Source organism: Oncorhynchus gorbuscha, linkage group LG19 (assembly GCF_021184085.1).
Source record: "Oncorhynchus gorbuscha isolate QuinsamMale2020 ecotype Even-year linkage group LG19, OgorEven_v1.0, whole genome shotgun sequence".
Classification (NCBI taxonomy): Eukaryota; Metazoa; Chordata; class Actinopteri; order Salmoniformes; family Salmonidae; genus Oncorhynchus; species Oncorhynchus gorbuscha.
The window spans coordinates 3,776,958-3,794,068 of NC_060191.1; the positions used below are offsets into that span (position 1 = coordinate 3,776,958).

At 43.1% G+C, this 17,111-nt stretch overlaps 1 protein-coding gene across 1 annotated transcript in view; it reads right to left on the minus strand.

Annotated features, from left to right (window-relative positions):
- Positions 1 to 2,452: 2,452 nt before the first annotated feature.
- The window catches only part of LOC124005905 (ceramide synthase 2-like), a 35,732-nt gene continuing 21,073 nt past the window's right edge, over positions 2,453 to 17,111 (minus strand). Inside the window, exons 5-11 of the mRNA XM_046315548.1 lie at positions 9,755 to 9,812; positions 9,241 to 9,291; positions 8,530 to 8,622; positions 7,077 to 7,205; positions 6,627 to 6,733; positions 6,272 to 6,425; positions 2,453 to 3,019 (exon numbers count right to left, since the gene is read on the minus strand). Of these exons, the coding sequence (XP_046171504.1) occupies positions 2,888 to 3,019; positions 6,272 to 6,425; positions 6,627 to 6,733; positions 7,077 to 7,205; positions 8,530 to 8,622; positions 9,241 to 9,291; positions 9,755 to 9,812 (724 nt within the window). The 3' untranslated portion in view covers positions 2,453 to 2,887. The remainder of the gene's footprint in view (positions 3,020 to 6,271; positions 6,426 to 6,626; positions 6,734 to 7,076; positions 7,206 to 8,529; positions 8,623 to 9,240; positions 9,292 to 9,754; positions 9,813 to 17,111) is intronic.

The window sequence follows — 17,111 nt, forward strand, 5'->3', positions numbered from 1 at the left end:
AATATCCATCATGATGCATGATATCATCAGTGTGGGTCAGGATTCTACTGGATCATTGTGCCCAGAAACAGATTGGACTGGACCAAACCAGACTGGCATTCAACTCTGCAAACATTTGCAGAAAACTTTAGTCCTTACAGGGTCATTGTTGGAAGAAATAGTACACAATCAAGTGTTTTCAATAGAATAGAACAGTTCGCTCCTGTTGTCGAACATTCTTGGTGAATTGGATTGTTGGTGGGTGCTCAGAGTTGGGAGCTTCATAATCGTTAGCGGAGTTGAATGCATCTCTAGTCGATGACATGCGTCATACCACACTGCAATGAAACCACAACTGGTCCATACTGGTCTAACAGTTAAAATATTGCTGTTGTTTTTTGCCTTTACATTTACAATGGCAATTTTTGTTTTGCAAAAACTATTGAAATATACTGAAAATAAAGTTCTGCCTGTGTAAAACTGTTTGATAAGAAGTATTTTCCTCTCCGATGTCAACGGAGAGTGTCTACAGACAGAGCGTTACCACTGGCACATACACATGACATCAGCAGAGGAAGGAGAGCATCATTCAGAATCAGCAGAATCTCAATACACCTCCCAAAACGATTTAACACTTTGTTTGAAGGACTGCTTATAAGCTGCTTATAAACATGATTACATTGTTTATGAACCAGTTATTCACATTATTACATTGTTTATTAACCATTCAATAAGGCAGTTTATTAACCATTCAATAAAGCAGTTTATTAACAGGCCCTCAAATCAAGGTCCATACAGTGCAGTATTTAAACCCATGCTACCAGTGAGGGAGACAACCAGACTCCCTCACTATCTTACTGCATGGCTTCTACAAGCTTAGAGGTGTCCCAAACAACGCCCATTCAGATGCACTACAGGAGCTGAGCAGAAAAAAACACAATTGCATAGAAACATAAAAACCAGGGCCGGCGAATCTGTATGTCAGCCCCAAATCAACATTCACACAAGGACACATTCACATGATTGTGTATTTGTGTGTCAGGTTAAATCTTGTTGTGTCTCTTTTCTAAAGTCTGTCTTTCATGGCAACTGGAGTATTGGACATAAAGGCACATGGACAAAACATGCTTATAGCAGGTTGAGCAACAACAAGGTAAGTGAAAAATAACAGAACAAGGTAAAAGCACCATAGTCTGGCTGTAAGGCACATGAGTACAGTAAGAAGAGCCATACTAGAAGCAGCATCACACTTTCTCCCCTTCCTTCTCTTCTCCCCTTCCTTCTCTTCTCCCCTTCCTTCTCTTCTTCCTTCTCCCCTTCTCTTCTCCCCTTCCTTCTCTTCTCCCCTTCCTTCTCTTCTCCCCTTTCTTCTCTTCTCCCCTTTCTTCTCTTCTTCCTTCTCCCCTTCCTTCTCTTCTCCCCCTCCTTCTCTTCTTCCCTTCCTTCTCTTCTCCCCTTCCTTCTCTTCTCCCCTTCCTTCCCTTCTTCCCTTCCTTCTCTTCTCCCCCTCCTTCTCTTCTCCCCTTTCTTCTCTTCTCCCCTTTCTTCTCCCCTTCCTTCTCTTCTCCCCTTCCTTCTCTTCTCCCCTTCCTTCCCTTCTTCCCTTCATTCTCATCATTCTCATCATTCTCATCATTCTGTCCTCTCTTCTCCATTCACATCCTTTTGAACACTCTTTCAGAGGGACTGAAATCACACAGACGTTCCCAATGCTATTTCTTAACTTGTGTGTGTGTGTGTGTGGGGAGTTATTCTCATGAAACCAGTTTTAAAATGTCTGGAACAAATTGAGTTACAAAACTATGATGCATCTGCAAAAATCAACTATCATTCTTAGGACTAAGATGTCTAGTTTTAGGGGAAAATGTCATGTAAAAAAAAATAAAAATGCATTTTCATTACTGAAATGCCTCCTGATTAAATTCATGGTAATTTTATAAAAATACATATTTAGAAAAACCTAACTTATTTAAATAAAACAAAATATGTTACTGTAGTTTCTCCATAAATTATAAAAATTGTATACTAGTTGAAGTTTACATTAAACTATAATATTTATTACATACAAGCAGTGTCTGTGGATATGTCTCATTACCATTTATTTCAAGTTCCTATAAAACTCCAGTTTTTAAATAAACATTTCTTCACCCATGATGCATCATCTAGAGTAGTCCTTAGAAAACAGCTAAAGAGATCAAATTGGGAAAAAGTCTGATTTTCATTTTATAATAATTGTAATTTAAAATGATTTGTCTCAGGCATTTTCATTAGGGAAGCAATGTTAAACAAATATATAAATATTGACTTATAACTTTTTTGGACAAAAACGAATGAGAATTTTATGAAAATGTTAGTATAATATCTGATTTTTAAAAAAACAAATAATTATGAAATAGATATGTATAGATCTTACTCTGTTATTCAAGAGGACATTTTGTGAAAAATGTGAGAATTACCCGTGTGTGTGTGTGTGTTATTAATGGACTATAATAACAGGTCCATGCCAATTAATGTAGTATATCCAAAATTGTGTGTGTGATTGAGTGTTTATAATGTAGAACAGTGTATTTAACCACAGGTACAGGTCTACCTGTAGTTCTCAGGCTTTAGGAATGCCTTTCCTTCTCCTTCGTCCATTTTCCTTACCACTCTGTCCCTTTCCTCTGCTCTCCATCTCTCCCTTTCCTCTGCTCTCCATCTCTCCCTTTCCCCTTCCCTCCATCTCTCCCTTTCCCCTTCCCTCCATCTCTCCCTTTCCCCTTCCCTCCATCTCTCCCTTTCCCCTTCCCTCCATCTCTCCCTTTCCCCTTCCCTCCATCTCTCCCTTTCCCCTTCCCTCCATCTCTCCCACTCTGCTGAGTGAGGGATGTGAATTCTTCACACTCTTACTTCCTGGCACACGTTTTCATTACTCCGTCTTGCGGTGGTTGTTGTGAGCGGCGTGACCATTCTGCACCACACCTTTCTTCTCCACCCCCTCCTCTTCCTCCCCTGACTCGTCAGTCTCTTCTTTATCGCTCCTCTCGTCCTCCACCTTTTCCTGAAGCAAAAGGAGAGAAAGAAAGAGAGGTGTGTTTAGAAACATGTCATCCGTCCAGAGACGATACTTTTCCTTTCCACAAACTGAACCCAAACCAGACTGCTGCTCTTTATCATCTGGGCTTTCCAACACATATCAACGTGTGATTTCTGAATAAACTTTCTCTCTCCTCCACCCACCCCTCCTCTCCCAGTCTCTCTCCTCCACCTACCCACCCCTCCTCTCCCAGTCTCTCTCCTCCACCTACCCACCCCTCCTCTCCCAGTCTCTCTCCTCCACCTACCCACCCCTCCTCTCCCAGTCTCTCTCCTCCACCCTCCCCTCCTCTCCCATTCTCTCTCCTCCACCCTCCCATCCCTCCTCTCCCAGTCTCTCTCCTCCACCTACCCACCCCTCCTCTCCCAGTCTCTCTCCTCCACCCTCCCACCCTCCTCTCCCATTCTCTCTCCTCCACCCTCCCACCCCTCCTCTCCCGGTCTCTCTCCTCCACCCTTCCACCCCTCCTCTCCCAGTCTCTCTCCTCCACCTACCCACCCCCTTTCCCAGTCTCTCTCCTCCACCCACCCACCCCTCCACTCCCAGTCTCTCTCCTCCACCCACCCACCCCTCCACTCCCAGTCTCTCTCCTCCACCCACCCACCCCTCCACTCCCAGTTTCTCTCCTCCACCCACCCACCCACTCCTTCTCTCCCAGTCTCTCTCCTGCACCCACCCACCCACCCACCCACCCACCCACTCCTTCTCTCACAGTCTCTCTCCTGCACCCACCCACCCACCCACTCCTTCTCTCCCAGTCTCTCTCCTCCACCCTCCCACCCCTCCTCTCCCAGTCTCTCTCCTCCACCCTCCTACCCCTCCTCTCCCAGTCTCTCTCTTCCACCCTCCCACCCCTCCTCTCCCAATCTCTCTCCTGCAGGATGCGCGTTCAGTGCTGTAATGGCTGTGTATGTAGTGTTGTCAGAATGTGTGTTCAGTGTTGTCAGGATGTGTGTGTAGTGTTGTCAGGATGTGTATGTGTAGTGTTGTCAGGGTGTGAGGGTGTGTGTGTGTGTTGTGTGGTGTGTGTGTGTGTGTGTGTGTGTGTGTGTGTGTGTGTGTGTGTGTGTGTGTGTGTGTGTGTGTGTGTGTGTGTGTCAGGGTGTGTGTGTGTAGTGTTGTCAGGGTGTGTGTGCAGTGTTGTCAGGGTGTGTGTGTGTGTAGTGTTGTCAGGGTGTGTGTGTGTAGTGTTGTCAGGGTGTGTGTGTGTGTGTGTGTAGTGTTGTCAGGGTGTGTGTGTGTAGTGTTGTCAGGGTGTGTGTGTGTAGTGTTGTCAGGGTGTGTGTGTGTGCAGTGTTGTCAGGGTGTGTGTGTGTGTAGTGTTGTCAGGGTGTGTGTGTGTAGTGTGTTGTCAGGGTGTGTGTGTGTAGTGTTGTCAGGGTGTGTGTGTGTGTGTGTGTGTGTGTGTGTGTGTGTGTGTGTGTGTGTGTGTGTGTGTGTGTGTGTGTGTCTGTGTAGTGTTGTCAGCGTGTGTGTGTGCATAGTTGTCAGGGTGTGTGTATGTAGTGTTGTCAGGGTGTGTGTGTGTAGTGTTGTCAGGGTGTGTGTGCAGTGTTGTCAGGGTGTGTGTGTGTGTAGTGTTGTCAGGGTGTGTGTGTGTAGTGTTGTCAGGGTGTGTGTGTGTGTGTAGTGTTGTCAGGGTGTGTGTGTGTAGTGTTGTCAGGGTGTGTGTGTGTGCAGTGTTGTCAGGGTGTGTGTGTGTGTAGTGTTGTCAGGGTGTGTGTGTGTAGTGTTGTCAGGGTGTGTGTGTGTGTAGTGTTGTCAGGGTGTGTGTATGTAGTGTTGTCAGGGTGTGTGTGTGTAGTGTTGTCAGGGTGTGTATGTGTAGTGTTGTCAGGGTGTGTGTGCAGTGTTGTCAGGGTGTGTGTGTGTGTAGTGTTGTCAGGGTGTGTGTGTGTGTAGTGTTGTCAGGGTGTGTGTGTGTGTGTGTGTAGTGTTGTCAGGGTGTGTGTGTGTAGTGTTGTCAGGGTGTGTGTGTGTGCAGTGTTGTCAGGGTGTGTGTGTGTGCAGTGTTGTCAGGGTGTGTGTGTGTGTAGTGTTGTCAGGGTGTGTGTGTGTGTAGTGTTGTCAGGGTGTGTGTGTGTGTAGTGTTGTCAGGGTGTGTGTGTGTAGTGTTGTCAGGGTGTGTGTGTGTAGTGTTGTCAGGGTGTGTGTGTGTAGTGTTGTCAGGGTGTGTGTGCAGTGTTGTCAGGGTGTGTGTGTGTGTAGTGTTGTCAGGGTGTGTGTGTGTAGTGTTGTCAGGGTGTGTGTGTGTGTGTGTGTAGTGTTGTCAGGGTGTGTGTGTGTAGTGTTGTCAGGGTGTGTGTGTGTGCAGTGTTGTCAGGGTGTGTGTGTGTGTAGTGTTGTCAGGGTGTGTGTGTGTGTAGTGTTGTCAGGGTGTGTGTGTGTAGTGTTGTCAGGGTGTGTATGTGTAGTGTTGTCAGGGTGTGTGTGCAGTGTTGTCAGGGTGTGTGTGTGTGTAGTGTTGTCAGGGTGTGTGTGTGCAGTGTTGTCAGGGTGTGTGTGTAGTGTTGTCAGGGTGTGTGTGTAGTGTTGTCAGGGTGTGTGTGTGTGTAGTGTTGTCAGGGTGTGTGTGTGTGTAGTGTTGTCAGGGTGTGTGTGTGTGTAGTGTTGTCAGGGTGTGTGTGTAGTGTTGTCAGGGTGTGTGTATAGTGTTGTCAGGGTGTGTGTGTAGTGTTGTCAGGGTGTGTGTGTGTGTAGTGTTGTCAGGGTGTGTGTGCAGTGTTGTCAGGGTGTGTGTGTGTGTAGTGTTGTCAGGGTGTGTATGTGTAGTGTTGTCAGGGTGTGTGTGTGTAGTGTTGTCAGGGTGTGTATGTGTAGTGTTGTCAGGGTGTGTGTGTGTAGTGTTGTCAGGGTGTGTATGTGTAGTGTTGTCAGGGTGTGTATGTGTAGTGTTGTCAGGGTGTGTGTGTGTAGTGTTGTCAGGGTGTGTGTGTGTAGTGTTGTCAGGGTGTGTATGTGTAGTGTTGTCAGGGTGTGTATGTGTAGTGTTGTCAGGGTGTGTGTGTGTAGTGTTGTCAGGGTGTGTATGTGTAGTGTTGTCAGGGTGTGTGTGTGTAGTGTTGTCAGGGTGTGTATGTGTAGTGTTGTCAGGGTGTGTATGTGTAGTGTTGTCAGGGTGTGTGTGTGTAGTGTTGTCAGGGTGTGTATGTGTAGTGTTGTCAGGGTGTGTATGTGTAGTGTTGTCAGGGTGTGTGTGCAGTGTTGTGTACATACATCGCTGCTCAGGAAGCGGACGGCCATACGCAGAATGAGGATGGCCCAGAAGATATGGAGACACTGCAGCACCATCATAAGGAAATTCAGGAAGTAGTATCCAAAGAACGGAGAGTACATAGTCATCGGATAAATGTACGTAGAATAAATGATGCTGAGAGAGAAGATGGGGGGGGGGCAAGAAGAGCAATAACATCAGTAACAACCAACAGGCAATTAACAGACATGTATGATGCTAATCAGAATGTGTTGTTCACTGACTTGCCTAGTTAAAGGTTACATAAGTAAAACAATCAGAATGGCTGTGAGAGACAGATCATTGGTGTGTGGTGGGAGTGTTCAGGTGTCATCTCACTAGAAGGGGAAGATATAGAGTCTAGTGAAGATGAAGACGGCAGCGAAGAGGAAGAAGACGTAGTTACTGGTGTTTCTCCATCCAGCATAGATGAATATCTTAGCGGACTATCAGAGAGAGAGGGAGAGAGAGAAAGGTTGTTGTTGATAGAAAATAATTGTAATGTCATATTTTTTCCACCAGATGACAGTACTAAATCTCTCCATATCTCCACTTCTCCAATATCAGTAGTACTTTGTCCACTTCCTGGTTTATCAAAGAAAATGGGATTTCCTTGTGGGTGATTCCCCTGTGGGCCCCACCTACAAACTACATGTGCTAACTGTAAGTTGTTTTGGATAACAGCAACTACTAAATCACCATAGTGTTATTGTGTTTATTATCGTATCATGGCAGTGATATTATTGTCATGTTATGTTGGTGACCCAGCTCTCCTGTAATTGGTTGTACCTCCAGTAAATAGTCAGAGGAGTCGTGCAGCAGCATGATGAGCGTACCCGCTCTGATGTAGTTGACACACCAGGAGAAACTGATGAGGAAGATGGTGGCCATATGGTGAACCATCTGCTCCTTAAAGTCCTACACAGAGGAAGGGAAGGAGAGAAGGAGGGAAAGAGAGAAATGCAGGGAGGGAGAGAGAAGGTTAGAGTTTGTGTTTTGTTACCTTGATAACATTCTGATCCTTCACACACACACACCACACACACACACACACACACACACACACACACACACACACACACACACACACGCGCAAACACACACACTATAGTAAATCATGCCAGAGGGCCATCAGGTGACTTTTTTTTCTAGTGGAGTAGAGTCCACTGACAAACTCCCCTTTAACCTCCGGCTCCACACACACACACACACACACACACACACACACACACACACACACACACACACACACACACACACACACACACACACACACACACACACACACACACACACACACACACACACACACACACACACACACACACACACACACACACACACACATCTGCACATGCGCAAACACACACACTATAGTAAATCATGCCAGAGGGCCATCAGGTGACTTTTTTTTCTAGTGGAGTAGAGTCCACTGACAAACTCCCCTTTAACCTCCGGCTCCACACACACACACACACACACACACACACACACACACACACACGCGCAAACACACACACTATAGTAAATCATGCCAGAGGGCCATCAGGTGACTTTTTTTTCTAGTGGAGTAGAGTCCACTGACAAACTCCCCTTTAACCTCCGGCTCCACACACACACACACACACACACACACACACACACACACACACACACACACACACACACACACACACACACACACACACACACACACACACACACACACACACACACACACACACACACACACACACACACACACACGGTCTGTACTGACCTGACCCTAGTGGAGTAGAGTCCACTGACAAACTCCCCTTTAACCTCCGGCTCCACACACACAAACACGTCATATCAGTCCAATGTCCACCTCCTGCAGTTGCCCCCTGGCCCCTGTCTCTATACACACTGACACTTACATCAGTGCCATGACAGTAACCCCTGGTCGTCAGTACAGGGGCAACACCATGGCGACAGCAGGAGAGGGATCGGAAAGACTTGCTTACTGTTTTCAATGAATCACTTGTAGCTAACAGAGTGTGCAGCCTTGGTTAACCACTATCCCTGATCTTGTCAACTGCACTCCCCCATGTATGGAAGAATCTTCAGGTGATCTGCGTTCTGTATTGATTGACTCTTAAAGTGAATAGGACTGTAAGTAAAGGGATTCTGTACCACCATTTTTAGTGGTTGATTTGTATACTGTATTCTTGATTGTTACAAGCATAGTGTGCTTCATAGCGCAGGCACGGTGCACACTTACTTTCCGTTTGACGTCTGATGCCACACTGAAGATTAGAGAGACGTAGAAACCCAGCTCTATCATATAGTACCAATACTGAGACGGCAGGAGAGTCTGGGGGAGAGATGAGAGATTGAGGGATGGAGAGGAACAGATGATGGATGGATTGATGGAGGGAAATTGATGAGATGGAGGGAAATTGATGAGAGATGGAGAGATGGAGGGAAATTGATGAGAGATGGAGGGAAATTGATGAAGGAGATGGAGGGAAATTGATGAGGGATGGAGGGAAATTGATGAAGGATGGAGGGAAATTGATGAAGGATGGAGGGAAATTGATGAGGGATGGAGGGAAATTGATGAAGGATGGAGGGAAATTGATGAGGGATGGAGGGAAATTGATGAGGGATGGAGGGAAATTGATGAGAGATGGAGGGAAATTGATGAGGGATGGAGGGAAATTGATGAGAGATGGAGGTATGGGGGGAAATTGATGAGAGATGGAGGGATAGGGAGAGAGACGGGATGGGGAGATTATAGGGGAGAGAGAGAGAGGAGAGAAAGAACAAGATAATATCAACATACATTGATAGATACTTCCATAATATGCTTTCTGAACACAGTCAAACACTGGACATAACATGATATGATTGATTATGATATATGCCTTCCAATGACTTTCCTATGTTACAATGTATTAGTTACCACTCATCAATAACCAGAGGGACATACCAGAATAGGGAAGCCCTGCCACATCTCCTTAAAGTCATACAGCCAGGGTTTCTGAGAGAGGGAGAGAGTCATACATAAATCAGACACTTCTAACTTCAGTCACAGAGAAATACAGCATTGAAACAGAAGAAGTGATAAATCATTTTCACACCCTCTTTAAAAAAATATATTATATATTAATTTGTCTTTATAATTCTCTTCCAGTGTCATTCGTAACTTCTTTATTAATCATGTTAGAAAAACATCAAATTGTATAACATTTGTTTTGGATACTCCATTGTCCCTGATATAACCAGCCCTGTTGTTGACAATTCTATCTTAGTATCCTGTAACACATTAATGCTGTCAGTGAACAGGCTCTGTTTCTCCCATCAATGGTTTAACTAGGATCTAAAGTTGAAACGATGAGTTATGACAGAGGTCAGATGACATGAGTGACCAATGAGGGTGCAGGGAGATTAGCTTGGAGACAGGCAAGAGTTTTAAAGGTCAAAGGTGAAACAGCAGTACTCACGTCAATGAGGGCAGCCAGGCCAGCAATGAAAGCAAGAAGGTAAAAGGTGAATCTCCAACTGCAAGAGAACACACACAATCATTGGACAACACACACACAGACTTTATACTACAATGCATTTTGAAAGTATTCAGACCCCTTGACCTTTTCCACATTTTGTTACACTACCGCCTTATTCTAAAATTGATTAAATGTTTTCCCCCTCATCAATCTACACACAATACCCCATAATGATAAAGCAAAAACAGCTTTTTAGATATTTTTGCAAATGTATTAAAAATACAAAACTTAAATATCATATTTAAATAAGTATTCAGATCCTTTACTCAGTACTTTGTTGAAGCACCTTTAGCAGCGATTATGGCCTCAAGTCTTCTTGGGAATGACCCTATAAGCTTGGCACACCTGTATTTGGGGAGTTTCTCCCATTCTTCTCTGCAGATCCTCTAAAACTCTGTCAGGTTGGATGGGGAGCTTCGCTGACAAGCTCTTTTCACGTTACTCCAGAGATGTTCGATCGGGTTCAAGTCCAGGCTCTGGCTGGGCCACTCAAGGACTGTCACGACTTCTGCCGAAGTCGGTCCCTCTCCTTGTTCGGGCGGCGTTCGGCGTCACCGGTCTTCTAGCCATCGCCGATCCACCTTTCATTTTCCATTTGTTTTGTCTTGTCTTCCCACACACCTGGTTTCAATTCCATCATTACATGTTATGTATGTAACCCTCTGTTCCCCCCATGTTCTTGTCCGGAATTGTTTATTGTGGTGCTTGTGCACGTTATGCTGGTGTGTACAGGGTTTTGTACCCATTGATTTATTGTTCTGCTTCCGGTGGTTTTGTTTATTAAACTGCGCCGTTGTAAATCAGTTTTTGCTCTCCTACGCCTGACTTCTCTGCCGCCAGTACGCACCCCATACAAGGACATTCAGAGACTTGTCCCGAAGCCACTCCTGCGTTGTCTAGGCTGTGTACTCAGAGTCATTGTCCTATCGGAAGATGACCCTTCACCCCAGGCTGAGGTCCTGAGCAGGTTTTCATCAAGGATCTCTCTGTACTTTGCTCCGTTCATCTTTCCCTCATTTCAAAGTCCCTGCTGCTGATAAATATCCCCACAGCATGATGCTGCCACCACCATGCTTCACCGGAGGGATGGTGCCAGGTTTCCTCCAGACGTGACACTTGTCATTCAGGCCAAATAGTTCAATCTTGGTTTCATCAGAACAGATCATTTTTCCCAAGCAGGGCTGTCATCTGCCTTTTACTGAGGAGTGGCTTCCGTCTGGCCACTCTACCATAAAGGCCTGATTGGTGGAGTGCTGCAGAGATGGTTCCCCGGGTTGTCAATTATGGCAGCCCCCCGCATCTCTCTGATTCAGAGGGGTTGGGTTAAATGCGGAAGACATGTCAGTTGAATGCATTCAGTTGTACAACTGACTAGGCATCTCCCTTTCTGGAAGGTTCTCCCATAGAGTGACCATCGGGTTCTTGGCCACCTCCCTGACCAAGGCCCTTCTCCCCTGATTTCTCAGTTTGGCCGGACGGCCAGCTCTTGGAAGATTCTTGCTGATTCCAAACTTAGTTCATTTAAGAATGATGGAGGCCACTGTGTTCTTGAGGACCTTCAATGCCGCAGACATTTTTTTATACCCTTCCCAGATCTGTGCCTCGACACAATCCTGCCTCGGAGCTCTATGGACAATTCCTTCAACCGCATGGCTTGGTTTTTCCTCTGACATGCACTGTCAACTGTGGGACCTTATATAGACAGGTGTGTGCCTTTCCAAATGATACCCAATCAATACATTTGACCAAATGTGGACTCTAATCAAGTTGTAGAAACATCAAGGATGATCAATGGAAAAAGGATGAACCAGAGCTCAATTTCGAATCTCATAGCAAATGGTCGGAATACTTATGTAAATAAAGTATTTCAGTTTTTTATTTTTAATACATTTGCACAACTTTCTAAAAACCTGTTTTCACTTTGTCATTATGGGGTATTGTATGTAGATTGATGAGGGAAAAAATATATGTAATCCATTTTAGAATAAGGCTGTAATGTAAAACAAATGTGGCAAAAGGGAAGGGGTCTGAATACTTTCTGAATGCTCTGTATGTGTACAGTAAAGAGAACATACACACATTCTGTTAAACTGTAATGGATCAGTCCCGTGCAAACTTCCCAGCACACAATGGGAACAGTCATACAGTAGCCTCCCAGTTCAGTGCTGTCACACAGAAACCAGACCTCCAGTACTGTACAACACAACAACCTGCTGACTACAGATAGAGACCTCCAGTACTGTACAACACAACAACCTGCTGACTACAGATAGAGACCTCCATTAGTATACAACACAACAACCTGCTGACTACAGATAGAGACCTCCAGTAGTATACAACACAACAACCTGCTGACTACAGATAGGGACCTCCAGTACTGTACAACACAACAACCTGCTGACTACAGATAGGGACCTCCAGTAGTATACAACACAACAATCTGCTGACTACAGATAGGGACCTCCAGTAGTGTACAACAACCTGCTGACTACAGATAGAGACCTCCAGTACTGTACAACACAACAACCTGCTGACTACAGATAGGGACCTCCAGTAGTATACAACACAACAACCTGCTGACTACAGATAGAGACCTCCAGTACTGTACAACACAACAACCTGCTGACTACAGATAGAGACCTCCAGTACTGTACAACACAACAACCTGCTGACTACAGATAGAGACCTCCAGTAGTATACAACACAACAACCTGCTGACTACAGATAGAGACCTCCAGTACTGTACAACAACCTGCTGACTACAGATAGAGACCTCCAGTACTGTACAACACAACAACCTGCTGACTACAGATAGAGACCTCCAGTACTGTACAACAACCTGCTGACTACAGATAGGGACCTCCAGTAGTATACAACACAACAACCTGCTGACTACAGATAGAGACCTCCAGTACTGTACAACACAACAACCTGCTGACTACAGATAGAGACCTCCAGTACTGTACAACACAACAACCTGCTGACTACAGATAGAGACCTCCAGTACTGTACAACACAACAACCTGCTGACTACAGATAGAGTTGTCTACACTAGTGATTGTGATATTAACTACAGGTTGTTATCTACACTAGTGATTGTGATATTAACTACAGGTTGTTGTCTACACTAGTGATTGTGATATTAACTACAGGTTGTTGTCTACACTAGTGATTGTGATATTAACTACAGGTTGTCTCTACACTAGAGAGTGTGATATTAACTACAGGTTGTTATCTACACTAGTGATTGTGATATTAACTACAGGTTGTTATCTACACTAGTGATTGTGATATTAACTACAGGTTGTTGTCTACACTAGTGATTGTGATATTAACTACAGGTTGTTATCTACACTAGTGATTGTGATATTAACTACAGGTTGTCTCTACACTAGTGATTGTGATATTAACTACAGGTTGTCTCTACACTAGTGATTGTGATATTAACTACAGGTTGTTGTCTACACTAGTGATTGTGATATTAACTACAGGTTGTTGTCTACACTAGTGATTGTGATATTAACTACAGGTTGTTATCTACACTAGTGATTGTGATATTAACTACAGGTTGTTATCTACACTATTGATTGTGATATTAACTACAGGTTGTTATCTACACTAGTGATTGTGATATTAACTACAGGTTGTTATCTACACTAGTGATTGTGATATGAACTACAGGTTATATCTACACTAGTGATTGTGATATTAACTACAGGTTGTTATCTACACTAGTGATTGTGATATTAACTACAGGTTGTTATCTACACTAGTGATTGTGATATTAACTACAGGTTGTCTCTACACTAGTGATTGTGATATTAACTACAGGTTGTCTCTACACTAGTGATTGTGATATTAACTACAGGTTGTCTCTACACTAGTGATTGTGATATTAACTACAGGTTGTTGTCTACACTAGAGAGTGTGATATTAACTACAGGTTGCATCTACACTAGTGATTGTGATATTAACTACAGGTTGTTGTCTACACTAGTGATTGTGATATTAACTACAGGTTGTTATCTACACTAGTGGTTGTGATATTAACTACAGGTTGTTGTCTACACTAGTGATTGTGATATTAACTACAGGTTGTCTCTACACTAGTGATTGTGATATTAACTACAGGTTGTCTCTACACTAGTGATTGTGATATTAACTACAGGTTGTTATCTACACTAGTGATTGTGATATTAACTACAGGTTGTTGTCTACACTAGTGATTGTGATATTAACTACAGGTTGTTGTCTACACTAGTGATTGTGATATTAACTACAGGTTGTTGTCTACACTAGTGATTGTGATATTAACTACAGGTTGCATCTACACTAGTGATTGTGATATTAACTACAGGTTGCATCTACACTAGTGATTGTGATATTAACTACAGGTTGTTATCTACACTAGTGATTGTGATATTAACTACAGGTTGTCTCTACACTAGTGATTGTGATATTAACTACAGGTTGTTATCTACACTAGTGATTGTGATATTAACTACAGGTTGTTGTCTACACTAGTGATTGTGATATTAACTACAGGTTATATCTACACTAGTGATTGTGATATTAACTACAGGTTGTTATCTACACTAGTGATTGTGATATTAACTACAGGTTGTCTCTACACTAGTGATTGTGATATTAACTACAGGTTGTCTCTACACTAGTGATTGTGATATTAACTACAGGTTGTTGTCTACACTAGAGAGTGTGATATTAACTACAGGTTGCATCTACACTAGTGATTGTGATATTAACTACAGGTTGTTGTCTACACTAGTGATTGTGATATTAACTACAGGTTGTTATCTACACTAGTGGTTGTGATATTAACTACAGGTTGTTGTCTACACTAGTGATTGTGATATTAACTACAGGTTGTCTCTACACTAGTGATTATGATATTAACTACAGGTTGTCTCTACACTAGTGATTGTGATATTAACTACAGGTTGTTATCTACACTAGTGATTGTGATATTAACTACAGGTTGTTGTCTACACTAGTGATTGTGATATTAACTACAGGTTGTTATCTACACTAGTGGTTGTGATATTAACTACAGGTTGTCTCTACACTAGTGATTGTGATATTAACTACAGGTTGCATCTACACTAGTGATTGTGATATTAACTACAGGTTGTCTCTACACTAGTGATTGTGATATTTACTACAGGTTGTCTCTACACTAGTGATTGTGATATTAACTACAGGTTGTTATCTACACTAGTGATTGTGATATTAACTACAGGTTGTTATCTACACTAGTGATTGTGATATTAACTACAGGTTGTTGTCTACACTAGTGATTGTGATATTAACTACAGGTTGTCTCTACACTAGTGATTGTGATATTAACTACAGGTTATATCTACACTAGTGATTGTGATATTAACTACAGGTTGTTATCTACACTAGTGATTGTGATATTAACTACAGGTTGTCTCTACACTAGTGATTGTGATATTAACTACAGGTTGTTATCTACACTAGTGATTGTGATATTAACTACAGGTTGTCTCTACACTAGTGATTGTGATATTAACTACAGGTTGTCTCTACACTAGTGATTGTGATATTAACTACAGGTTGTTGTCTACACTAGAGAGTGTGATATTAACTACAGGTTGCATCTACACTAGTGATTGTGATATTAACTACAGGTTGTCTCTACACTAGTGATTGTGATATTAACTACAGGTTGTTATCTACACTAGTGATTGTGATATTAACTACAGGTTGTCTCTACACTAGTGGTTGTGATATTAACTACAGGTTGTTATCTACACTAGTGATTGTGATATTAACTACAGGTTGTTATCTACACTAGTGATTGTGATATTAACTACAGGTTGTCTCTACACTAGTGATTGTGATATTAACTACAGGTTGTTGTCTACACTAGTGATTGTGATATTAACTACAGGTTGTCTCTACACTAGTGATTGTGATATTAACTACAGGTTGTTGTCTACACTAGTGATTGTGATATTAACTACAGGTTGTCTCTACACTAGTGGTTGTGATATTAACTACAGGTTGTTATCTACACTAGTGATTGTGATATTAACTACAGGTTGTTATCTACACTAGTGATTGTGATATTAACTACAGGTTGTTATCTACACTAGTGATTGTGATATTAACTACAGGTTGTTGTCTACACTAGTGATTGTGATATTAACTACAGGTTGTTGTCTACACTAGTGATTGTGATATTAACTACAGGTTGTTATCTACACTAGTGATTGTGATACTAACTACAGGTTGTCTCTACACTAGTGATTGTGATATTAACTACAGGTTGTTGTCTACACTAGTGATTGTGATATTAACTACAGGTTGTTGTCTACACTATTGATTGTGATATTAATGTCAGTATTAGTGTAACACAGCCACTGTCTCAGTCCAATAACAATGACACACACTGTTGGGATATAAATGGATTCTGCTAATAAGACCAAACTGTCTCCTGGGACTGGTGAGGGATGTGAGGGGCGGGCGGCATATGTGTTTGTGGCCTGGGGGGTAGGAGGAGCCTTGATAAAACCAGGCTGGCAATATAATGAGTGTCAGATATACTGTAAATAGATTCATGCTTAAACACTCAGACATGTGCTCGCTGCATGTGTGTGTGTCTGTGCATGGGGTTGTTTTGGTGAGAGATTTGCATGAAGCAGCTTTTTGTGAAGCAGCTGTGTTGTTATCTTGTTCATGCATGTGTGTGGGAGTGTGTATGCATATGGGTTTTTGTGCATGTGTGTGGGAGTGTGTATGCATATGGGTTTTTGTGCATGTGTGTGGGAGTGTGTATGCATATGGGTTTTTGTGCATGTGTGTGGGAGTGTGTATGCATATGGGTTTTTGTGCATGTGTGTGGGAGTGTGTATGCATATGGGTTTTTGTGCATGTGTGTGGGAGTGTGTATGCATATGGGTTTTTGTGCATGTGTGTGGGAGTGTGTATGCATATGGGTTTTTGTGCATGTGTGTGGGAGTGTGTATGCATATGGGTTTTTGTGCATGTGTGTGGGAGTGTGTATGCATATGGGTTTTTGTGCATGTGTGTGGGAGTGTGTATGCATATGGGTTTTTGTGCATGTGTGTGGGAGTGTGTATGCATATGGGTTTTTGTGCATGTGTGTGGGAGTGTGTATGCATATGGGTTTTTGTGCATGTGTGTGGGAGTGTGTATGCATATGGGTTTTTGTGCATGTGTGTGGGAGTGTGTATGCATATGGGTTTTTGTGCATGTGTGTGGGAGTGTGTATGCATATGGGTTTTTGTGCATG